This window comes from Oryx dammah, unplaced genomic scaffold (genome assembly GCF_014754425.2).
Source record: "Oryx dammah isolate SB20612 unplaced genomic scaffold, SCBI_Odam_1.1 HiC_scaffold_5, whole genome shotgun sequence".
In the NCBI taxonomy this organism is placed as follows: domain Eukaryota; kingdom Metazoa; phylum Chordata; class Mammalia; order Artiodactyla; family Bovidae; genus Oryx; species Oryx dammah.
This window is the reverse complement of record NW_024070189.1, coordinates 87,800,101-87,826,329: the sequence shown is the minus strand read 5'-3', so window position 1 is coordinate 87,826,329 and position 26,229 is coordinate 87,800,101. Positions and strand designations below refer to the sequence as shown.

At 39.3% G+C, this 26,229-nt stretch overlaps 1 protein-coding gene across 1 annotated transcript in view; it reads right to left on the bottom strand.

Annotated features, from left to right (window-relative positions):
* Positions 1-26,229, bottom strand: part of RAD50 (RAD50 double strand break repair protein) — a 114,313-nt gene that overhangs the window by 56,907 nt on the left and 31,177 nt on the right. Inside the window, exons 3-7 of the mRNA XM_040241825.1 lie at positions 14,013-14,164; positions 9,862-10,047; positions 9,321-9,525; positions 2,015-2,143; positions 1,653-1,818 (exon numbers count right to left, since the gene is read on the bottom strand). Coding sequence (XP_040097759.1) covers positions 1,653-1,818; positions 2,015-2,143; positions 9,321-9,525; positions 9,862-10,047; positions 14,013-14,164 — 838 coding nt within the window. The remainder of the gene's footprint in view (positions 1-1,652; positions 1,819-2,014; positions 2,144-9,320; positions 9,526-9,861; positions 10,048-14,012; positions 14,165-26,229) is intronic.

The window sequence follows — 26,229 nt, the reverse complement described above, 5'->3', positions numbered from 1 at the left end:
TCTCCAGGCAAGAGTACTGGAGTGGGTTGCCATTTCTTTCTCCAGGAGATCTTCCCAACCCAGGGATCGAACCCAGGTCTCCCGCATTGAAGGCAGACGCTTTACTATCTGAGCCAGCTCCAAAAACTCTTAGAATTTCCCAGTGATAGGGGTGAGGAGAGTATCTTTGGTTATTCATTGTAAGCCCTTTTCAACTTTACCTGAGTTTATTCTAATGAGGTGACTCTTGGAGGATAGGACTTGGTCATCAGAGGAACCAACTATGTGATTAGAGAGTCTGAAGTTTCAATATCCACCCCTCCCATTTCTGGGGTGGGGCTGAAGTCTGATTCAATCACCAATGGCCAATGACTTAATCAATCAGGCCTACCTAATGCAACTTATAAAAACCCTAAGCAATGACACTCAAAGAGCTTCCACTGAGGTGCTGGGCAAGTCACACAGGAGGAGAAGGCATGGAAGCTCAATGTCCCTCTCCCATATCCTGCCCTATGCATCTCTTCCATCTGTTTGTTCCTGAGCTCTATTCTTAATAACCTGGTAATAGTGTTTCCCTGAGTTCTAGGAAGAGTTATAGAAAATTACTGAGAAAGGAGCTGTGGAAACCCCTGATTTATACAGCCAGTTGATCAGAAGTACAGGTGCTAGAGGACCTGGGCCTTGGGAGCAGCATCTGAAGTAAAGTGAGGGACAGTTTCACGGGACTGGGCCTTAATCTGTGGGGTCTGTGCTAATTTCGGATCAGGAATGTCAGAAATGAATGAAATTACAGGATACCTGGTGTCCACTGATAACTGGAAAACTGCTTAGTGTGGAAAAACCTACACATCTGATGTCAGAACTTTTGTTGAGTAGAAAAACAATGTTCTCTTTTAGTGATTCTGCAAAACTATAGTATATCAAATTAAGGATAATGAGACTAATACAATCCATCAATCTTTTATTTCCCCAGTTTAAATTGTATCTGTGTGTTTAAGTTTTATATGATTTTATCAACTGTCTTGGTTCTCACATTCACCATGACAGTCAAGATATTGAACAGTTCAAATACCACAAGAACCCCTCTTCTTTTAAAACCATCACCAGGGCTTCCCTAGTGACTCAGTGGTAGAGAATCAGCCTGCCAATGCAGGAGACATGGGTTTGATCCCTGATCTGGGAAGACCCCCACATGCTGTGAAGCAACTAAGCCTGTGTGCCACAACTACTGAGCCAGTTCTCTAGAGCCCGGGAACTGCAACTATTGAGCCCACATGTCCTACAGCCTATGTTCTACAGTAAGAGAAGCCACCTCAACGAGAAGCCCAGGCACCACAACTAGGGAGTGGTCGCCACTCTGCAACTACAGAAAAGCCTGTGCAGCAGTGAGGGCCCAGCACAGCCAAAATAAATAAATAAATAATTATGAAACCACCATCATGCTAACCCTCCTCCCATTCTTCCTCCTACTGGGTAACCCTGGCAATCACTAATCTACTCTAGATTTCTAAAATTTTAGTGTTTCAAAATGTCACATAAAATGGAAACATCTGATTAATAATCTTTTGAGACTGACTTTTTTCACACGGCATAATTCCCTGGAGATTCATCGTTCATATAGAAAACTCATAATATTATAATACAGGAAAAAAAACAAGTAAACACTGTCTTACCCTGTTCCACAAGTAGTTCTGATTTTTCTTGATTGAGAAGCCTAGATTCTTTATTTAATTTTTCCAGTTCACGCTGACAGTCTACCAATCTCCTTTCTTTCTCCCTTACTGTTCTCTGGTGATTGTGATATAAATCATTTAGTTGCTCATCAGACCCTTGAAAAACCTGTGTAGAATCAAAATAAAGTATAACAAGGTATCACACTGAGGTACAAAATATGAATCAGAGCTTATTCAATATCCTTCCTTTGAACATAAACATCAAGATTTCTATGTTTGGAAACGACTGACAAAATGGGACCAAATGAGGTTCATTACAATAATCTCAAAATTCTGAAGAACAAAATTCCACCACCACAAACCTTTTCCATTTTCTGTTCCAGTTCACTATTATCTTTTTCCATTTGCTTCTTTCGGCTTTCCAAAGCTTTAATTTCATTGTCGAGTCTCATTATTTTAGAGAGATTTTGTTCAATTTCTTTTAGACGATTCTGAAAATAAACACCCTGCATAAGTAAAATTCCCTATAGTTTACACTGCAAATAACTGAAGATAAATAACACGTCCCAGGGCCAGTCACTTAGTCACATTGCTATAAAGGGAGCACAGAGAAACTGAGGATTTTAGACATTAAGTAACTCATACAACTCCTTATAGCTCATAAAGAAAGGAAGGAAATAAACTCCCTTCTAACTCCAAAGCCCATCCCCTACCTTCATCACCTCTCACAGAAGTCATTCACTCACTGGGTAACTGGAGTCACATTATGTAAAGTACCACATTTTAAGAACTTAATCCTTAAAAGGCTAATTATTTATTAAAGAAGAAATTAGAACTATTGAGTGGACTAGAAACTCATGCTGCATCACAAGTGAAATGTGACAAATGATCTCAGTGGCCTGCTTCCAGCAACAGCTGGCTGCCTCACCTCCTAGGAATATGGGTGACCTGGCTCAGAAAATTCCCTCCTTGGATGATGCTGGGGATATTCTTCTGGTGTTTTCCTCTACAATTCTAAGGCTGACCAATTTCTCTTCTAAGACACTTTTTAAACTAACACATTACGGGTATCAACTGTAAGCTTTCATACCTGTACCAAAACACATCCTCAACTTCAATGTCATTTACTAAATTATACTAAGGTGGCTCAGCTGGTAAAGAATCTGCCTGCAATGCAGGAGACCTGGGTTCGATCCCTGGGTTGGGAAGATCCCCTAGAGAAGGGAATGGCTACCAACTCCAGTATTCTAGTATTCTGGCCTGGAGAAGTCCATGGACTGTGTAGTCCACGGAGTCGAAAAGAGTTGGACATGACTCAGCGACTTTCACTTCACTGATACCATATCTTATGATTTATGTGTTAGCAGGTAATGTGTTATCATCATAGAAACGTCATTCACTTTGTTCACCAATGCTTCCCCAGCACATGTAACAAGTGTTTAGTATGTTAGCTGAATGAGAGATTAAAAAACAATTATCAATAAGTCATAGCTATCAGCAATTGAAGACCTGCTATATTGCAGACACTGTACCAAGTGCTACTATACATTCCCTCTAATCATTATGACACCTAGGCAAAGTGGGTTCAGTTCCAGACCACTGCAATAAAGTGGTTATTGCAATAAGCTAAGTTACACAAATCTATTGGCTTCACAGTGCATACAGAAGTTGTTTACACTACCATGTAAAAGTGTGCAATAGTATTACGTCTTAAAAGAAAACAATGTTCATATTTTGATCTGTTCCCATGAATCATGAATATTCTTAATGGCATCTAGCATGGTAAATCCTTTCCAGAAGGTTTTCAATTTACCCAGATCCATCATTGGAATTACTATCTATGGGCAACTATAGCCTTATGAAATGTTATTTCTTAAAAAGACATGAAAATGAAAAATGACTTCTTGATCCATGAGCTGCAGAATGGATGCTATGTTAGCAGACATGAAAACATAAATATCATTGTACATTTCCACCAGCACTCTTGGCTGACCAGATACATGGTTGATGAGCAAAATTATGGAAATTTTGAAAAATAAATTTTTTTTCTGAGCAGTAGATCTCAACAATGGGTTTAAAATATTCACTGAACCACATTGTGAATAGATACACTGTCATCCAGGTTGCTTCATTTATAGAACACAGGCATAGTAGATTTAGCATAATTTTTAAGGGCTCTTAAGATTTTCAGAATGGTCAATGAGTATTGGCTTCCACTTAAAAGTCACATGCTATGTTAGTCCCTAATAACAGTCAGCCTGACCTTTGAAGCTTTGAGGCCAGGCATTGACTTTTCCTCTCTAGCCATGAGAGTCCTAGACAGTATCTTCTATCAGTATAAGGCTATTTCACCTACAGTGAAAATCTACTGTACAGTGAAGCCAACTTCATTCATGGTCTTAGCTATGTCTTCTGTATAACTTGTAGCTTCTATATGAGCATTTGCTGCTTTACCTTGCACTCTGAAGTCTTGGGAGACAGCACCTTTCCTTAAACTTTAAGAATCTCTGGCTACTTTCAAGCCTTCTGCAGTGTCCTTACCTCTCTCAGCCTTCACAGAATTGAAGAGAGTTAGGACCTGGCTCTGGATGAGGCTTTCACTTAAGGGAATGTTGTGGCTGGTTTGATCTTCTATCCAGACCACTAAACTCTCCATATCAGCAATAATGCTGTTTCACTTTCTTATCATTTATGAGTTCACTGGAGTAACACTTTTAATTTCCTTGAAGAACTTTTTCCTTTGCATTCACAAGCTGGCTAACCACTTGACATATGAGACCCGATTTGGCCTGTGATGGCTTTTGATATGCCTTCCTCATTGACCTTAATCATTTCTAGCTTTTGATTTAAAGTAAGAGATGTGTGACTCTTCCTGTCTCTTAAAGATGTGAGAGGCCCTTACAGGGTTAATAACTGGTCTAATTTCAATAATGGGTGTCTCAGAAGAAGAGGGAGAAAGGGGAATCGACAGTTGGTAGAGCAGTAAGAACACATACAACATTTATCGATTAAATGTGCTGTCTTAAAAAGAGAAATTTAATGAAGTACAACAATAAAATTTGCTTATGGGTGTGGTTTGTGGCACCTCAAAACAATTACAGTAGTAACACCGAAGATCATTGATTACAAAATACCATAATAATAAAACAATGAAAAAGCTTGAAATATTGCAAGAATTACCAAATGTGACACAGAGACACAAAGTGAGCAAATGGCGTTGGTGATACAGTGGTGAGCACAGCTGTCTTCCAAAATGAGCAAATGCTCTTGGAAAAATGACACCAACACACTTGTGTGACATAGTCACTACAAAAAAATCAATTAAAAAAAAGCAGTTATCTACAAAGCACAATAAAGCAAAGTGTGCCTGTACATGCTAAGTATAGTAGGAGACTCAGAGGACTAGTATAGAGTCCCATACTTAAAAATGGGAGATGACACTGGGAGGCAAGGCGGTATAACAATTAAGACTATAGGCTCTGGGAGCTGGAATGATTGGACATCTATGTAAAGAAGTAAATCTCAACCTCACCTCATACCGTATTAAAAAATTAACCTGAAATATACTTAAATATAAGAACTCAGACTATAAAACTTCAAGAAGAAAATTTTTATGACCTTGGGTCAGGCAAAGATTTCTTAGGCAACAAAAAGCAAAAGCAATAAGAAAATGTTAATTTTGATGAAGTAAAAATCTCCTTGGAAGAAAAGCTATGATCAACCTAGACAGCACATTAAAAAGCAGACACTTTGCTGACAAAGTCCATATAGTCAAAGCTATGGTTTTCCCAGCCATCATGTATGGACCTGAGATTTGGACCATAAAGAAGGGTGAGCACCAAAGAACTGATGCTTTTCAACTATGGTGCTAGAGAAGACTTCTGAAGTCCTTTGGACAGCAAGATCAAATCAGTCACTCCTAAAGGAAATCAACCCTGAATATTCACTGGAAGGACTGATGCTGAAGTTGAAGCTCCAATACTTTGGTCACCTGAGAAGAGCTGACTCACCTGAGAAGAGCTGACTCACTAGAAAAGACCCTGATGCTGGGAAAGGCTGAGGGCAAAAGGAGATGAGGGCGACAGAGGATGAGATGGCTGGATGGCATCACCAACTCAATGGACATGAATGTGAGCAACCTATGGGAGATAGTGAAGGACAGGGAAGCCTGTCATCCTGCAGTCCATGGGGTGGCAAAAAGTCGGACAGGACTAAGCGACTGAACAACAATAGCAGCAATCAGACATTTATTGATTGCTAAAATAAAAAACAGTGACACTAAGCGCTGATAAGGATGAAGCACAACTACACTCTTAAAACACTGTTGTGAGACTATCAAAGTGACACTCTGAAAAATAGTTTGGCATCTAAGGTAAAACACACACTTAATATATAACCTAACAACCCACTCTGAGGGAGTTACCCAAAAGAAATGAAAATGCATCTCCAAATAAAGACCTCTACACAGAAGTTTATAGTAGTTTTATTTGTAATAGCTAAAAGCTGTTAACAACCTAACGTCCACCAACAAAAGAACAGATGAACAAACTGCAATATATCCTTAAAATGGAATATCCTCAGCAATAAAAAGGAATGAACTACTCAAACATGCAACAACATAGATAGATTTTAAAGTATTACGCTAATAGTCAGACACAAAGGCTACATAATGCAAGATTCCATTGATGTAGCATTCTGGAAAAGGCCAAAACGCAAAACAAATTAGTGACTACCAAAGGCTGGGAGTGGAGGTAGCAGAATGGCTATAAACAGACTTGAAAGAACTTTTGGGGGTGATGGAAAGTTTCCATATATTGACTGTACTAGTAGCAGTAATACTGCTGTATGCGTTTGTCCAAACTCATCAAATAGTAACTTCAAAAGTGTGGATTTTATTAAAAGTAAATTATATTTTGATAAATCTGACCAAAGGAGAAAAGTATAGGTTTAGGAATCAGAGAGGCCTGGAATTAAATCCTAGGTCTACCCCTTACTTCCAGTATGAATACCTGTTTTTCTTGTCTGAAAAACTTTACAGGGTTACCATGGGGCTTGTATAATATGTTTTAAAGCATTCTGATCAGTGACTGGGCATACAGAAAGTCCTTCATGAATGTGATCATTCATATCAATTGTGGGGAAAAAACTGTATTCAGAAAATATATTGAGCAGTCTAACAAAAAGAACTGGATTGATTCTTAACGGCAATAAACAGGAATACCTCTGTTACTGTAACCGAGGAGTTTCTACTTCTCAGAAACTTGTCGGCTTCCATCAGTGTTTTCACTGTGCTGTAGCAGCATTACCATTATCTTGGCTGGGGCTTCCCTAGCGGCTCAGTGAAGTCTGCCTGCCAGTGTAGGAGGTGTGGGTTTGATCCCTGGGTCAGGAAGATCCTTTGGAAAAGGAAATGACAACTCACTCCAGTATTCTTGCCTAGGAAATATCATGGACAGAGGAGCTTGGTGGGCTACAGTCCAAAGGGCTGCAAAAGAGTTGGACACAACCTAACGACTAGACAACAACAAGGGTTCTTCATATATTACAGATAAAAGCTCCTTGTCACATATGTAACTTGCAAATATTTTCTCCCATTCTGTGTGTGGTCTTTTTGCATTCTTGATGGTATAGTTTGCTGAACAAAAGTTTTTTGTTTTCATGAAGTCCAATGTATCTATTTTCTTTTCATTTCTCAATTGTGCCACAATCACCATCTTCAAGCTCTTAAAGAACCTATGTTTAAACTATATCATTCACATTGCTACAGCTCTTCATTTTACTTCTTTGTAATCCTAACTATCTTTCAAAATATATTCTTTATTTCTCCAACTAGACTTAGATCATTAAAAACAAAGTGTAAGTCTCTGGCTTCCCTATCCTCAAGAGAACAGGGCTCCAAAATCAATGTGGACGGTGACTGCAGCCACGAAATTAAAAGACTCTTGCTCCTTGGAAGAATAGCTATATCAAACCTAGACAGTGTTTTAAAGCAGAGACATCACTTTGCCAACAAAGGTCTGTATGGGCAAAGCTACGGTTTTTCCAGTAGTCACGTATGCATGTGAGAGATGGTCTATAAAGAAGGCTAAGCACTGAAGAATGGATGCTTTCGAACTGTGGTGCTGGAGAAGATTCTTGAGAGTCCTTTGAACGTCAAGAAGATTAAATCAGTCAATCCTAAAGGAAATCAACCCTGAATATTCATTGGAAGGACTGATGCTGAAACTGAAGCTCCAATACTTTGGCCACCTGATGCAAAGATCTGACTCATGGGAAAAAAACCCTGATGCTGGGAAAAATTGAGGACAAGAGAAGAAGGGGGTGACAGAGGATGAGATGGTTGGATGGTATCATTGACTCAACGGACATGAGCTTGAGCAAACTCAGGGAGATAGTGATGGACAGAGAAGCCTGGCATGCTGCAGTTTATGGGGTCAAAAGAGTTGGACATGACTTAGCAACTGATCAACAACAACAATCCTCAAGAGTACCTAGCACAGTGCTACGCACAAAACAATAAATACTGAAGGATGCATTCATGTCAACAGGCACTGGGACAGAAAACCAAGCTATTTTCAGATTACAATTCAAATATCTATACCAGTATTTATAAGAGAGTTTTAAAAAAACCAAATCAATAATTTAAAAATTTTTAAACTTTCCTCTATCTGCTACTTTAAAAAGCCATTTAAAAAAATGTTTTTTTAGACCAGTAATACCCTAAATGGAAAGGACACTACTGTCGTTCTCTGCACCTGTAGCTCCAAACATAGTATATACCCTGACACACTGGAAACACTTAATGCATGCTTATGAAATGAATGAATAGGATTCTGTTAAAGTCTTGCTTACAAATCACAGAGTTTAGAAATCTCACTCATTTGTAAATATATCAACATGCTACACATCAATTTCAAATTTTACACAATGTCAAGAACATCATACAAATTATAAAAACTGCAAAGAAAGACTTGTTAATTTAAAAATAATCTCTTTTGGACTTCCTTGGTGGTAGAGTGACTGGGAATTCACCTGCCAATGCAGGGGACATGTTCAATCTTTGGTCCAGGAAAATCCCACATGCCACGGAGCAACTAAGCCCACCCACCACAACTACAGAGCCTGTGGTCCAGGGCCTGAGAGCTGCAACTACTGAGCCCAAGCCACAACTACTGAAGCCTACCTGCCCTAGAGCCCATAAACCACCAACTACTGAACTTGCATGCTGCAACTACTGAGGCCCATGCACCTACAGCCAGTGCTCAAGAGAAGCGACCACATGAGAAGCCTGTGCGCTGCAACAAAAGGTAGCCCTTGCTCACAGCAACTAGAGAGAGCCTGCATGCAGCAACAAAGACTCAGTGCACCCATAAATAAATAATGATGAAAAAGATAATCTTCTTAAGAATACAGAATTGTAAGGTTGAGTCATTACACTGTTAAAAACTAGTGACATGACTCATTTAATGATACTACAAATTTCTCAAATGCAAGATCTTCAGGCAACTTTAAGACAGTCTTAACACAGACCTAAGACAGAACCCTAACATACAGTCTCTGATCATTTTTTCAAGAAATACACACACCATTCACAGAAAAATAAGTACTTTTAGGGTAAGAGATAGATAAATGGTGACCTTCTCCTCAGCATACAAGAGATCAAATTACCTTCAATGGATCAAGTTCATTCTCATAGGATTTGACAATTTCCCTCGAGGATGTTAACTGGGCTTCCTTACTAGTAATCTGATCACGAATCTCACAAGCTTTTTCTTTGTTTTGCTTCAGATATTTTAGTTCTGTTTGACATTCTTTTACTTTCTGACCTTGCGTCTGCCGTACCTGCCGAAGTGTTTCCAAGGCTTTTATGTACCTTTGAAGATATTAAATAAAAATCAAATTTCTTGGTAAGCATACTATAGTATATTCAAACAATGGATATTATACAGTCATTAAGATAACATTTACAAAGAGTTTTTAATAACTCAGAAAATGCTTCTGACATAATAGTAAGTACAAATGTTACATATATTCTGTCAACCAAGTGAATAAAGATGCAAAGAAAGAAAACTGAAAGGAAATATGCCCACTGGTTTCCACTGGATAAGTGGTATAATTGCTGACTTTCTGTTTAGAAAAAGAAGCATCCAAATTGCAATTCTGGCTCAATAACTTAATGGACTACAAAATCTAATTATAGGTTACAAACCTTGTTGCTGAAAAAATCTCATCAAACTTTTGCTTCAAAGCCTTTCCTTCACTTAAAGGCCAATTTGACTCTTCTTGGTGACAGAAAATGACATTATTTAGCACAGATTTGGAAACCCCAAGAGAACTTATCATCTCTCGGTCAATTTCTGCACACTTGGAGCTGAGACTGACCTTTTCACCATGCCTGCAGGAAAGGAAAATCAAGAATTTATGTAAAATGGCATTCAATTGTATCTAGTCTGTTACTTAATTAATTCTTCGTGCCCATACTTACAAAAAAGCCAAAAAAATCCCCGTCATCCATCCCCAGTGGATGGCCTTCTAATACTAAAAAGTACAACTCTCAAATGTTTCAGTATGTAAAAGTGAAATGAAAAAGTATGTAAAAGTGAAATGAAAAAGTATGTAAAAGTGAAATGAAGAAGTATGTAAAACGGTGGTAGGGAACAGGTGCTAGAATTGTTTTTTTATGTAATTGGAAAACACTTATAGGCCATACATAAAGGAAAATAAACTATCTTCCATCCTCAAAATTTTAAAATACGGAAAATAAGAGATCAAAAGAATAAAGCATGATGATACACAGCAGACGGGCAAGGGTACTTAAAAAAATATTGACACTGTGTCGATTAGATAAGGGACTGTTTAGTAAAAGACACAATAAAAGGAGTGTAAAGGCAAACCTTAGTGATGCCCATCCAAATAAATCCTAGGAAGATTCTTAATCAACAGACCTAAGCTCTAGGGTCACAATGACAAAACAATCAAAACAGAATTGCCTCAGGGCCTTTTAAATAAGTTCCCTATTTCATTACACCTGGGGCCAGGAGCATCCCTAGCCTTGGATTCCAAGTGATTTCTCAGTACCTTTCTTCAGAAGGGTAAACTGACCTTTTTCCTTCAAACCTGTCTTGTATACAGTCAGGAGAGGTAATGTCTGTCTTCACTGTCATTTTTGTATGTATTCTGAAAATGTTACACTGAATGTACTGAAAATGTTTTGTAGGGGGACAGAATGCACAAAGACAGAGCAGGACGCTGTAGGAGGCTTTCTAACGGGGAGCCAAGGAGGAAAGGATCATGAGCGTGGTTTTGAATATGTTGAAACTGAGGTTTCTTTGGAAGAACTGGGAGAAAATGAAAGAGACAGCTCAGTACATGGGTCTGGAAACAGAGGCCTACTCTAGAGACATTCACGTATGAGTCACCTACAAATACATATGAATATGTTAGGTAGTTAGAATAGGAAACAGGAGTCCAAAATGGCGGTGGCTAAAAGACAAAGAAGGGAAAAGCCTGTGAAAATAGAACAAAGGAAGGTCAAAGAAAGGTCCACCAGAGTGAGGACTTCAGGTAGAACAAACAGCACACCTGGCTAGCTCAATTAGCATAGGGCAGGCCCAGGGGGAGGGAAAAACATATAAAAAGAGGAGCCAAAGGGCTCTCTCTCCCTCCCTCTCCTGCACACTGGCATGCTCCTCAACTCTCTTCTCTTCACGTCTTTGGGTCTTTGGGTCGGCATGCCCTCACACCTCAAGGATTCTCTTGCTATTTTCTAAATAAAATAGACCTGTAACACTGATTTGTCTAAGAGCTATAACACAGTCTATCCAAGACCCGAGAGCTTGATGCACTGAGGGCTTTAATGTCCATCACTCCAAATCTTTGTTGTGACGGAACAGAACCGAGGAGCATACACTCGCCTGACAAATATGTACAAATACAAATGAAAAAGAATGAGAATGTAGAGCAAAAACAGGAGAGGATCTAAGACAGAGCCTATGGAACTCCAAACAACTGACTGGGTAGGATGTCAGTAAGGGAGAGAAAGAGGCAAAAATATTGTGTTATAAAATGGAAGTCTAGAAAAAAATTTTCAAGTGATTAACAGCTACCATTTACTGAGTTGTACACAGACCCTCCAGGACAGTTATATTCTAATTCCTGGAATTTGTAAATGCGTTAGTTTACATGGCTAAGTGGACAGTTCCTCATCTGACTTTATTTTTGGAAATTGATGTTAAGTGTATTTGATTACAATTTTCAACATTTTAAAGTATTTTCAAATTACACATAATAAACTTCACATATTAAAACCATACAATGGCTTTTACTTTTGAAATATGCATATAATTGTGACACCACTGCCACAGTAAAGACAATGAACCTATTTATCATCTGCAACATATTCATCATGTCAAGTATAATTTTGACCTTCCTCTACCCCAGCCCCTACTCTCAGCCAATGACTGATCTTTTTAAACTCTACAGATTTATATTTTCAAGAGTTTTATATAAATGGAGTAAGTATGTATTCTATTTTGTCTGATTTCTTTGAGATTTGTCCATGCTGCTGTATCAACAGATCATTCTTTTTTTTTTTTTTTGAACTGCTTAGTAGTATTTCACTGTACCATCTCACTTTAAATACAGAGATTATCTAGGTGGGCCCAAGGTAATCACAGGGGATTAAATGTGGGAGAGATAGGCAGAAGAGGAAATAAGGATGATGTGATAACTCTGCTCACTGCAGGAGACTTTCATGATCCAAGCAATGTGGGTGGCCCCTGAAAGATGAAAGTGGCAAAGAAACACATGTTCCCTAGGGCTTCCAGAAAGGAACAAAGCCTTGCCAACACTTTGATTTTAAGCCAGTGAGATCCGATTTGGACTTCTAAACTACAGAACTATAAGATAAGTTTGCACTGTTTTAAGCCACTAAGTTTGTGATTTGTTGCAGCAGTCACAGAAAACTAATGTGTCCCAGTGACACATTAAGCATTTTATGTCCTTTACTTCAACCCCTAACATCTTTCTAAGATATCTACAGTGATAACGAAGCCATATTTTACAAATTAGAAAAATAGAGACTCACTGCAAGGTCTATTTGGTAAAGTGAAGTGAAGTGAATTCGCTGAGTCATGTCTGGCTCTTTGCGATCCCATGGACTGTAGTCTACCAGGCTTCTCTGTCCATGGGATTTTCCAGGCAAGAGTACTAGAGTGGGTTGCCATTTCCTTCTCCAGGGGATCTTCCTGACCCAGGGATCAAACCCAGGTCTCCTGTATTGCAGGCAGACTCTTTACCCTCTGAGCCACCAGGGAAGCCCAACAGCATTATTCTAATTAATACAGAGGTTGTGACAGTTGTAGCTGTTTCAATATAAGAATGGGGCAAGAGAAGGAGTCAGGAGGAAGTGAAGAAATGGAGATAGTGAGTATCAATCACTCTTCTGAAAAAACTGACCATAAAGGGGAAGATGAAGACAGACTGTAACTGAAGTGAAATGAAACCTGAGCTTGCAGGCGAGACCTGAGTGTGTTTAAAAGTCACCATCTCTAGCACATAATAGGTGCTACACATTATTGGTTAACAGATTATTTAATTAGTTTAACAAATTAATAAATGAAAGGGATAAGATGATAAATAATTTGCTCAATAAGGATAAAGCTTTGAACTCAGGGCAGCCTAATTCCAACATCCAAACCCATTTCAAGATGATACCTGCCCTTGACAGAATGACAACAGTTGAAAGGGACAATATGCTTTCCTACCTATCTGCTTATCTCATCTTTCCCTATAGACATGATTACTAGCACTTTTCACTCATTCAATCTATATTTGAACGATTATGCACCTTCAATTCAGCAGCTGTCCATAAATTTACTCAAAGGAATGGACCATTATTACTAAATCTTTAATGGGATCACTCTGTTTAACTGACAAATAGTATCAAATAAAAAATTAAATGATGATAGTGATAAGGCTGTGCAGGTGTAGAGGTAGGATGAAACTCTACTTTCTGCTCAGTTGTGCTAAGAAACTAAAACAGGTTTAAAGGTAAAGTCTGTTTAAAAATTAATAAGTTCCATTTTTAATAGATTAAAAAACCAGACTGCAAATCCTTTGGTGTTTTTTTTTTTTTTTTCCCAAGCAAACCTTGTACCAGGTTTTTGGTCCAAATTGTGTATTTTCTTAACCCATATGAGTGTATTTCTGTAAGCACAGTTATGTTGAAATAGTTTTAAAAAGCAAAAAAATAATTAATAAGTTCCATTAAAATAAACTTAAAATGTAGAAGGAAAAATATAAGTTTGTAGACCGAAAGACAAAAAGGATCAGACATTCAAATATAAAATAAACACCTACTTTGTTCTAGTAATGACTCCTTCCAAGGTTTTAAATTCTGTCTTTTTGCTTTTCTGAGTACAAAGCATAGATCTCTGCACAGCCACAAGTTCTCCATTGACATCACGAAACTGTAGACGAATCTGGGCTCTAACATCTGTTTCTTGAGCAACCTTTGAAGGTAAAAAGAGGAAAATCATGCTACCTTAATAAGTATCAGAATATTACTTCTGAAAAGAAAATATTCAAGCAATTTTACTTATCAAAAATTTTTAAAAATGAGATTATTATATGCTATTCAAAATATAGCAGGACCACAAATAACCAAAGAAGATTGAGAAAGAAAAACAGAGCTCCCTGACTTCAGACTATACTATAAAGCTACAGTAATAAAAAAAAAAACAGTATATAATGACACAAACACAAACTTATAGATCAAGTGAACAGGCTAGAAAGATCAGAAATAAACCCACGTACCAATGGTCAATTGACCTAAAACAATGGAGGCAAGAATATATGATGGAGAAAAGGCAGTCTCTTCAGTAAGTGGTACTGGGAAAATTGGTGTGTGACATGTAAAAGAATGAGATTAGAACATTCTCTAATACCATACACAAAAATGAACTCAAAATGGAGGAAAGACCTAACTGTATGATCAGATACTATAATACTCTTAGAGGAAAACCGCTGCAGAACAATCTTTGACATAAATTGCAGCAGTATCTTTTTAGGGCTACCTCCTAGACTAATCAAAACAAAAACAAATGGAACCTAATTAAACTTCAATGCTTTTGCAGAGCAAAGGAAACCCGAAACAAAAGGAAAATTCATCCCACAGAATGGGAGAAAATATTTGCAAATAATGTGACTGACAAGGGATTAACCTCCAAAATATACAAACAGCTCCTGTAGCTCACTATCAACAAACAACCCAATCAAAAAATGGACAGAAAATCTAACTAGACATTTCTCCAAAAAAGACATACAGGGGAGCGATCAGAATGGAAGAGTAGTAGGACTTGAAGTTTACCTTCTGCCACAAACATCAAAAATAAATCTACATGTAGAATGATTCTCACAGAGTATCTATTGTAAAGCTGGCAGAAGACCTCAGACTTCTGAAAGGTTAAGAAAATCTCCACATAACCGGGTAGGAAAAAAGAACAAAAAGAAATAGAGAAAGGAATCAGGATGGGACCTCCACCTGTGGAAGGGAGCCATGAAAGAGGAAAGGTTCCTGCACCCTGTGAACCTCCCTCACTGGCAGGAGATTGGCCAGGACATCAGGGGAGTTTCTGAGTCTCAGAGAATGTGCAGCTCGTTTGTACAGTCAGGCCAGAGGGAGAACTGCACAGATGGTCAGTGCTGCCAACCTGCACTCCGTAGCCTGAGATGCTCTTCTGCTGGTGCGGACAGGGACTGAGTGCTGACAGGCGGGCTTCAGAGATCAGAACCTAAGAGAACTGCGGTTGGCCCTGCAGAAACAGCCTGGGGAGCATGGGGCTGGAGCGTGAGCCGGTCTGAGCTCAACTCAAAGGAAGCCTGGGCAACCTTAGAGGCTAGCTGCCATTGTTTAGGGGGTGCAATGAGAAGAGGGGTAGGCCCCGATTACAGCCCTTTCCCCAGTGTGCGTACTAGGAGCGGACGGGACACTGCCAGCAGCATGGGCTCCTGGTGCTCTTCAGCCCCCACCACCTCCCTTCCAGAACCCAGAGCAGTCACAACCCCCTGCTGCTGCCTGTGCAGACTCCAGAATAGTCACGAGCCACCTCCGTTCCCATCGCACGCCCCAGGGGTGCCCCTGGGCCACCACTGCGAACCTCAGGACTGGGCAATAAGCTCCTGCATCTGCACACTCCCATCAAGGGGATAAAAACCAGTACACACTGAAGAAAGAGGCTCTAGGAATCCATACTAGAAAGCACCCTCATATCAAATGTATTAATCCTAGACAAGCTACAAAGGGACAATCCCACATATAAACAGCCCTCCAAGGCCACAGTATATAACTAGTTTTCCTAAACTCAGAGTAAGAGAAGTGTAAGTAAAATGAAGAAGCAGAAGAACCATTCTCAATTAAAAGACCAAGAGAAATCCCCCAAAAGAACAATGAAACAGACCTCTTTTAATAAACATCACCTTCAAAAAGGAGGTAATGAAAATACTGAAGGAATTAAGAAAGGCTATCAACAGAAATGCAGACTATTGTAAAAAGAAATAAAGGACTACAAACAACCAAGAACGATTAGAAAATTCATTTGCAGAGATGAAAGCTGAGCTAAAACCAATGAACAGCAGAATAAACAATCCAAAATAATGAATAAGTGCCCTGGAAGATAAAATAATGGAAATCACTCAATCAGGACAGCAGACAGAAAGCCAAATGAAAAAAATGAAAGCAATATAAGAGACCTGTGGGATAGTAAAAGGCATGCAAATCCACCAGTAAGATGGCTACCAGAAAGGGGTCTAAAATTATCTGTAGTAATCATGGCTGAAAACTTCCCAAACCTGTAAAAGGAAACAGATATCCTGCTCTGTCCATGGGATTCTCAAGGCAAGAATACAAGAGTGGGTTGTCATGCTCTCCTCCAGGGGATCTTCCCAACCCAGAGACTGAACTCACATCTCCTCTGACTCCTGCACTGCAGATGGATTCTTTACCCACTGAGCCATCTGGGAAGCCCTAACAGGAAGCACTGCTGCTGCTGCTAAGTTGCTTCAGTCATGTCCGACTCTGTGCGACCCCATAAGATGGCAGCCTACCAGGCTCCCCCGTCCCTGGGATTCTCCAGGCAAGAACACTGGAGTGGGTTGCCATTTCCTTCTCCAATGCATGAAAGTGAAAAGTGAAAGTGAAGTCACTTAGTTGTGTCCGACTCTTCGTGACCCCATGGACTGCACCCTTCCAGGCTCCTCCGCCCATGGGATTTTCCAGGCAAGAGTACTGGAGTGGGGTGCCACTGCCTTCTCCAACAGGAAGCACAGGAGGTCCCAAATAAGATAAACCCAAACAGATCTACACTAAGACATATTATATAAAAATGGCAAAAGTCAAAGAGAAAATTCTTAAGGCAGAAAGAAAAAAACAAAGATTTAATTATAAGGACCCCTCATAAGGCTGCCATCTATGGGGTCACACAGAGTCGGACATGACTGAAGTGACTTAGCAGCAACAGCAGCAGCAGGTTTATCACCTGTACAGAAACATTACAGGCCAGAAGGGAGTGGCAAGATATACTCAAAGTCTTGAAAGTGAAAAATTCACAACCTAGAATACTCTACTCAGCAAGATTATAATTTAGAAAAGAAGAAGAGATAAAGAATTTCTCAGACAGGCATAAACTAAAAGAACACAGCACTACTAAACCTATCCTAAAGGAAATATTGAAAGATCTTCTCTAAATCTTTAAAGAAAAGAAGAATCTATAAGAGAAAATCAACACTGGAAAGTAAATCACTTAAATCATTACACATATAAAAAAATTAAAAACACTTCTATTAAAGTGATAACACAATGAAGAACAAAAGGATGGACATGAAGATGTAGAACAGGACATCAAAATCATAACATGTGGAGGAGGAAAGTAAGAAAATGTAGTTTTCTTCCTAGAATGTCTTTTAGCCTATATGACTACCATTCTAAGAGAAATACATAAGGAAGGGGTTGACATACTTGAAAAACAGGGTATCCACAAATCAAAAACATAAAATAGATTCACAAAACCCAAAAAGAACATAATACAAAAAAAAAAAAATCATCAAAGCACAACAGGAAAAACAAAAAGAAAGGAACAAAGAAGAAATATAAAATCAAGAGGAAAATGCGGTTTAAAATGGCAATAAATACATATCTATCAATAATTACCTTAAGTGTCAATGGACTAAATGCTCTAATCAAAAGACAGAGTGGCAGATTGGATTAGAAAAAAACCAAGAGCCTACAATATACCTAAAGATAACCACTTCAGGGCAAAGGACACACAAAGATTCAAAGTGAGAGGATGGAAAAAGATATTTCATGTGAACAGAAATGACAAAAAAGCAGGGATTACAATACTTGTATCAGACAAAAAAGAATTTAAAACAAAGGCCGCAGGACTTGCCTTGTAGTCCACAGGTTAAAAACTCATATGCCAATGCAGAGGACAAGGGTTTGATCCCTGGAATGGGAAGACCACACAGGCTGCAAGGCAGGTAAGCCTATGTGCACTACAAACACTGAGTCTGTAGCTCTAGAGCAGAGGCTCTTCACACTGAATGAGAAGCCAGTACACTGCAACTGGAGAGGAACCGCTGCCCACCTTAAACAGAGAAAGCCCCCACACAGCAATGAAGACCCAGCATGTCCAAAAAGAAAGAAATGCGTATGATTCAATTCCTTTTAAAAAAGGGCCATAAAGAAGATAAAGAAAGATACTATACAATGACAAAAGGATCAATACAAGAAAAGGATTTCACACGACATATATGCACCTAAAATACAAGCATCCAAATACATAAATACTAACACACATACAGGAAGAAACTGACAGGAATACAATAATAAGAGACTATAACACCACACTCTCATCAATGGACAGATCTTCTAGACAGAGTCTCAGTAAGGAAACAAAAATCCTAAGTGATACAATAAAACATTTAGACATAAATTATATTTTAAGAACATTATATCCAAAAAAATCCCAGAATACACATTCTTTTCAAGTGCACACTGAACATTCTCTAGGATTCATCACATACTATGACAAAAAACAAGCCTCAACAAATTTAAGAGTACAGAAATTATCTCAAGCACCTTTTCTGACCACAACAGCATGAGACTAGAAATCAACCACAGAAAAAGAAATGAGAAAAAAAACAATTACTGGAGATTAAACAACATGCTACTAAAAAACCAATGGGTCAATGATGAAATTAAAAAGGAAATTTTACAATACCTTGAGACAAATGACAATGAAAACACAACCATGCAAAATCTCTGGAATGCAGCAAAAGTAGTTCTTAGAGGGAAGTCCATACTGATACATTCCTTCCTCAAAAAACAAGAAAAATCTCAAACAACCAACCTAAACTACCACTTTAAGAAATCAGAAGAAAAAAAAAGGGAAAAGAAAACCTAAAATCAGCCAAAAGAAGGAAATAATAAAGATATGAAAGAAAAAGAGTAAAATCCAAATTTTTTTTAAATATGAGGAAAAAAAAAAATCAATAAAACCAAGACCTGGTTCTTTGAAAGGATAGACAAGACTGACAAACCTCTGGCCAGCCTGACCAGGAAGAATAGAGAATCCAAATTAACAAAATAAGAAATGACAAAGGAGATGTTAACAATTGATACTGCAGAAATACAAAAAAACCTAAGGGAATACTATGAACAATTACATGGCAGCAAACCCGACAACCTAAAAAAAAATGGACAAGTTTCTAGAAACATATACTCCACCAAAATCGAATCAAGAAGAAATAGATCAATCACTAGAAGCAAAACAGAATCTGTTATTAAAAAGTACTCTATACGGCTTCCTTGGTGGCTCAGAGGTAAAGAATCTGCCTGCCAATAAAGGAGACGGGTTCGATCCTTGGTCCAGGAAGATGCCACACGCTGAGGAGCAACTAAGGCTGAGCACCACAACTAGCGAGCCACAACACTGCAACCACAGAGTAGCCCCCACTCACTGCAACTAGAAAGAAGCCCAAGCAGCAACAAGGACCCAGCACAACCAAAAATAAATAAAATTATTTTTAAAACAAAAAAGCACTCTACAAAAGTCCAGGAACAGATAGCTTCACAGGAGAATTCTATCAAACATATAAAGAACTTACACTGATCCTCTTCCAACAAATGGAAGAGCAGGAAACACTCTCAACCCTGATACAGAAACCAGACAAAGACACCATCAAAAAGAAAATTACAGACCAACATCTTTGGTTTCAGAGAAGGCAATGGCACCCCACTCCAGTACTCTCGCCTGGAAAATCCCAGGGACAGGGGAGCCTGGTGGGCTGCCGTCTATATGGATGCAGAAATTCTCAACAAGGTATTAGCAAACTGAATCCAACAACACATAAAAAATAGCACATACCACAATCAAGTGGGATCCATCCTAAGTTTATAAGGTTGGTTCAACAAAAGCAAATCAATCAACGTGATAGATGACACAAACAAAAGACAAAAACCACATGATCTTCTCAATAGATTCAGAGAAGAACATCCGACAAAAAGCAACATCCATTTATGATAAAAAGTCTTACCAGACTGGATATAGAGGAAACACATCTCAAGACAATAAAAGCTATTCGTGACAAACCCACAGTTAATACAATACTCAGTGGTGAAAAGTTGAAAGTCTTCCTGCTAACATCTGGAATGAGACAAGGATGCTCACTCTCATCTCTTTCATTCAATATAGTAGAGGAAAACCTAGCCATGGCTTATCAGTAAGACAAAAAAAAAAGGGGGGGTATCCAAATTGGAAGGAAAGAGGTAAAACTGCCATTGTATGCAGATGATATGATATTATATATAGAAAACACTTTGGCATTGCCCTTCTCTGGAACTGGAATGAAAAACTGACCTTTTCCCATCCTGGAAAGGTTATGCTCAAAATCCTTCAAGCTAGGACTCCTCAGTACATCAACTGAGAACTTCCAGATATACAAACTGGATTTAGAAAAGGCAGAGAAACCAGAGATCAGATCACCAACATTTACTGGGTCACAGAGAAAGCAAGGGAATTCCAGAAAAACACCTACTTCATTGACTACACTAAAGCTTTTGACTGTGTGGATCACAACAAATTATGGAAAATCCTAAAGACATAGGAATACCAGACCACCTTACCTGTCTCCTGAAAAACCTGTACACCTGTACACTCCTGAGAAACCTGTCAAGAAGCAACAGTTAGAACTAGACATGGAACAATGAACTGGTTCAAAATTGGGAAAGGAGTACAAGGCTGTATATTGTCACCTTGCTTATTTAACTTATATGCAGAGTAGTACATCATGGGAAATACAGGGCTGGATGAATCACAAGCTGGAATCAAGACTGCCAGGAGATACATCAACAATCTCAGATACACACATGATACCACTCTAACGGCAGAAAGTGAAGAAGAACTAAAAAGCCTCTTGATAAGCGGACTTAAAACTCAACATTAAAAAAGAAAAAAAAAAAACAACATTCAATAAACTAGAATCATGGCATCTGGTTCCATCACTTCATGACAAACAGAAGGGGAAAAAGCAGAAGCAATGACAGATTTTATTATTCCTGGGCTCCAAAATCACTGTGGATGTTGACTGCACCCATGAAATTAAAAGATGCTTGATCCTTGGAAAGAAAGCTATGACAAACCTAAACAGTGTATTAAAAGCAGAGACATAACTTTGCTGACAAAGGTCCATATAGTCAAAGCGATGGTTTTTCCAGTAGTCATGTATGGATGTGAGAGTTGGACCATAAAGAAGGCTGAGTGCTGAAGAATTAATGCTTTCAAATTGTGGGGCTGGAGAAGACTCTTGAGACTCTCTTGGAATGCAAGGAGATCAAACCCTGAAGGAAATCAACCCTGAATATTCACTGGAAGGACTGATGCTTGAGGTTCCAATATTTTGGTCCCCTGATGCAAAGAGCCAACTCATTGGAAAAGACCCTGATGCTGGGAGAGATGGAAGACCAAAGGAGAAGGGGGTGGCAAAGGATGAGATGGGTTAGATAGCATCACCAACTCAGTGACCATGAATCTGAACAAACTCCAAGAGACAGTGATGGACAGGGGAGCCTGGCATGCTGCACTCCATGAGGCTGCAAAGAGCTGGACATGACTGAACAATAACATTAACATGGAAAACCCTAAAGACTCACACAAAAGACCTAAAAAAAGAATCCAGCAAGGTAGCAAGATATAAGATTAACAGACAGAAATCAGCTGCATTTCTTTACACCAACAATGAAATCTCAGAAAGAAAACCGGAAAAGAAAATACTTTTTTAAAACTGCAATCTCAAAAATAAAATACTTAACACATAAGCTTCATCGAAGAAATGAAAAAAAATTAGTAAAGAAAACTGAGGTTCTGGTCAAGATGGTGGAATAGAAGGACATGTGCTCATCTCCTGAGAGAGCAGCAAAACTGTAACTATCTGCTGAATAACCATTGACAGGAGGTTGCTGGAACCCACCAAAAAAAGATACCCCACGGCCAAAGACAAAGAAGAAGCTCCAGTAAGACGGAGGGAGGGCCGCAATCACAATAAAAAGAAATTCTATACTTACTGGGTGGGTGACCCACAAACTGAAGAACAATAATACCAAAGAAGCTCTCCCACTGTTGTGAAGTTTCTGTAAACTCCACATCAGGCTTCACAGCCTGGGGATCTGACAAAGGGACTGGGAATCCCCAGAGAATCTAACGTTGAAGGCCAGTGGGATTTGATTACTAGACTCCTACAGGACTAGGACTACAAGCTGGAATCAAGATTGCCGGGAGAAATCTCAATCACCTCAGATATGCAGATGATACCACCCTTATGGCAGAAAGTGAAGAGGAGCTAAAAAGCCTCTTGATGAAAGTGAAAGAGGAGAGTGAAAAAGTTGGCTTAAAGCTCAACATTCAGAAAACGAAAATCATGGCATCCGGTCCCATCACTTCAGGGAAATAGATGGGGAAACAGTGTCAGACTTTATTTTTGGGGGCTCCAAAATCACTGCAGATGGTGACTGCAGCCATGAAATTAAAAGACGCTTACTCCTTGGAAGAAAAGTTATGACCAACCTAGATAGCATATTCAAAAGCAGAGACATTACTTTGCCAACTAAGGTCAGGCTAGTCAAGGCTATGGTTTTTCCAGTGGTCATGTATGGATGTGAGAGTTGGACTGTGAAGAAGGCTGAGCGCCAAAGAATTGATGCTTTTGAACTGTGGTGTTGGAGAAGACTCTTCAGAGTCCCTTGGACTGCAAGGAGATCCAACCAGTCCATTCTGAAGGAGATCAGCCCTGGGATTTCTTTGGAAGGAATGAGGCTAAAGCTGAAACTCCAGTACTTTGGCCACTTCCTGCGAAGAGTTGACTCATTGGAAAAGACTCTGATGCTGGGAGGGATTGGGGGCAGGAGGAGAAGGGGACGACAGAGGATGAGACGGCTGGATGGCATCACTGACTCGATGGATGTGAGTCTGAGTGAACTCCGGGAGTTGGTGATGGACAGGGAGGCCTGGTGTGCGGCGATTCATGGGGTAGCAAAGAGTCAGACACGACTGAGCGACTGAACTGAATTGAACAGGACTAGGGTAAACAGAGACTCCAGTCTTGGAGAGCACAAACTCTTGTGCCCACCAAGACCCAGAGGAAAGGAGCACAGTCTCCCCACAGGAGACTGAACCAAAACTACCTATTAGTTTTGGAAGGTCTCCTGTGGAGGCATGGGTAGGCAAGGGCTCACCACAGGGAAGGGAGCACTGGCAGCAGCAGTCCGAGAAGGTCCCCCTTGGGAGTAAGCCCTCTTAGAGGCCACCATTAACCCTACCATAGAGCCCACAGACCCCAGGACTGGGTAGCCTCAGGCCAAACAACTATGAGGGAGGTTTGAGTGCAACCCCACCAGACAACTGGATTAAAGCTTTACTGAGCAAGGTCCTGCCCACCAGGGCAAGACCCAGTTTTTCCAGTCCCTCCCATAGCAAGCTTAAACAAGCCTCTCAGCCTCCTCCATCAGAGAACTGACAGAAGAAACAGGAAGAAGCACAGTCCCCACAACAGCGAAAACAAAAACCACATTACAGAAAGTTTTATCAGGATGAAAAAGCAGAAAGTTATGTCCCAGATGAAGGGACAAGATAAAATCCCAGATAAACAACTGAATGAAGTGGAGACAGGCAACCCTCCAGAAAAAGAATTTAGAATGATAGTAAAGATGACCCAGGATCTTGGGAAAACAATGGAGAAGATGCAAATGTTTACCAATGACTCACAAGAACTAAAGAACAAACAGAGATGAATAATATACTAGAAGCAATCAATAGCAGAATATCTGAGGCAGAAGAACAGACAAATGACCTAGAGAACAGAACGGTGGAAGTCACGGCCACAGAAAAGAATATAGAAAAAAAGAATGAAAAGAAATGAAGTCAGCCTAAGAGACCTATGGGACAACATTAAGGGCATCAACATTTGCATTATAGAGGTTCCAGAAGAAGAGAGATAGAAAGGACCTGAGAAAATATTTGAAGAGATAACAGCTGAAAACTTTGAGGAAACAGTCAACCAAGTCCCCTGAGCAGAGCTTCAGGCAGGACAGACCCAAGGAAGAACACACCAAGGCACACAGTAATCAAACTGACAAAATTAAAGACAAAAATAAAATATTAAAAGCAATAAGGAAAAAAATCGCAAATAACATACCAGGGAACTCCCATCAGGGAACTCTCAACTGAGACTCTACAAGCTAGAAGGGAATGACATGAAAAGGAAAGAACCTACAACCAAGAATACTCCACCCAGCAAGATTCTCCTTCAGATTTGACAGAAATTATAGCCTTTCCAGACAAGCAAAAGTTAAAAGGAGCTTCTCTAGGCAGGAAAACAAGAGAAGGAAAAGACCTACAGAAAATAAACCTAAAACAATTAAGAAAATGGTAAAAGGATCATAATATTGATAATTACCTTAAATGTAAATGGATTAAATGCACCAACCAAATGGCAGAGACTGGCTGGGCAGGTGGAAATGTGCATGTGTGCACTTCCACTTACCACACTCTGCGTGGCCCCTCAAACTGTATGCGACTATTTTATATTGCTGATTAATCATGTTCCCACTATGGCCTGCCACTGTAATTATCTTTTTTTTTTGTTTTGGTCTGGCTATTGATTGTGAAAACTGATAAATATCTTTTACTATTGTGATCACGTAACTATCACTCCCTTAATACCACTGCATCGTGATTGGTCAACAGAAAAATAACAGAATTAAGTATCATCAAAACTACTGTTTAATAGAAAAATCTGTAATCACTTTTTAAAATCCAGATGCATATCAGAATCATCTTCGGATTTTTTGAAAAATACAAATGCCCAGATATTGGGGGGTTTTTGGCCAGAGCTCCAGATATATTTCTAATATGCAACCATATTTAAACATAACTGGACTATATGATGACCTTTTACTTTTATCTAGTTTCACTTTTTCTATTACATATCTCCTATCTCATTTAGTTTATATTTTCCAACTTCTCCATCTTTTTTTTTGGATGTTCTTTCGCAAAACTTGATCAAGCATAGTAGAAAAGCTTTTGTGTATATATATAAATAATATATATTATATATATTTTAGAAAACTTATGACTGTTTCTCTAACTAAAACATTTATGATATTTTTATTCCACTTGTTTGACTTACAAATAGAATGCTAGATTTCCAATTAACAAAATAGATATGCAACAAGCAGCAAAGGTTTACTGGATAGCACAGGTAACTATAGTCAACATTTTTTAATAACCTATAACATTCAGAAAACGAAGATCATGGCATCTGGTCCCATCACTTCATGGGAAATAGATGGGGAAACAGTGTCAGACTTTATTTTTGGGGGCTCCAAAATCACTGCAGGTGGTGACTACAGCCATGAAATTAAAAGACGCTTACTCCTTGGAAGAAAAGTTATGACCAACCTAGATAGCATATTCAAAAGCAGAGACATTACTTTGCCGACTAAGGTCCGGCTAGTCAAGGCTATGGTTTTTCCAGTGGTCATGTATGGATGTGAGAGTTGGACTGTGAAGAAGGCTGAGCGCCGAAGAATTGATGCTTTTGAACTGTGGTGTTGGAGAAGACGCTTGAGAGTCCCTTGGACTGCAAGGAGATCCAACCAGTCCAATCTGAAGGAGATCAGCCCTGGGATTTCTTTGGAAGGAATGATGCTAAAGCTGAAGCTCTAGTACTTTGGCCACCTCCTGCAAAGAGTTGACTCATTGGAAAAGACTCTGATGCTGGGAGGGATTGGGGGCAGGAGGAGAAGGGGACGACAGAGGATGAGACGGCTGGATGGCATCACTGACTCAATGGACGTGAGTCTGAGTGAACTCCAGGAGTTGGTGATAGACAGGGAGGCCTGGTGTGCTGCAATTCATGGGGTCGCACAAAGAGTCAGACACGACTGAGCGACTGAACTGAACTGAATGGAAAATAATTTCAAAACTAATATTTGTGTATATGTATAACTGAATCACCTTACTGT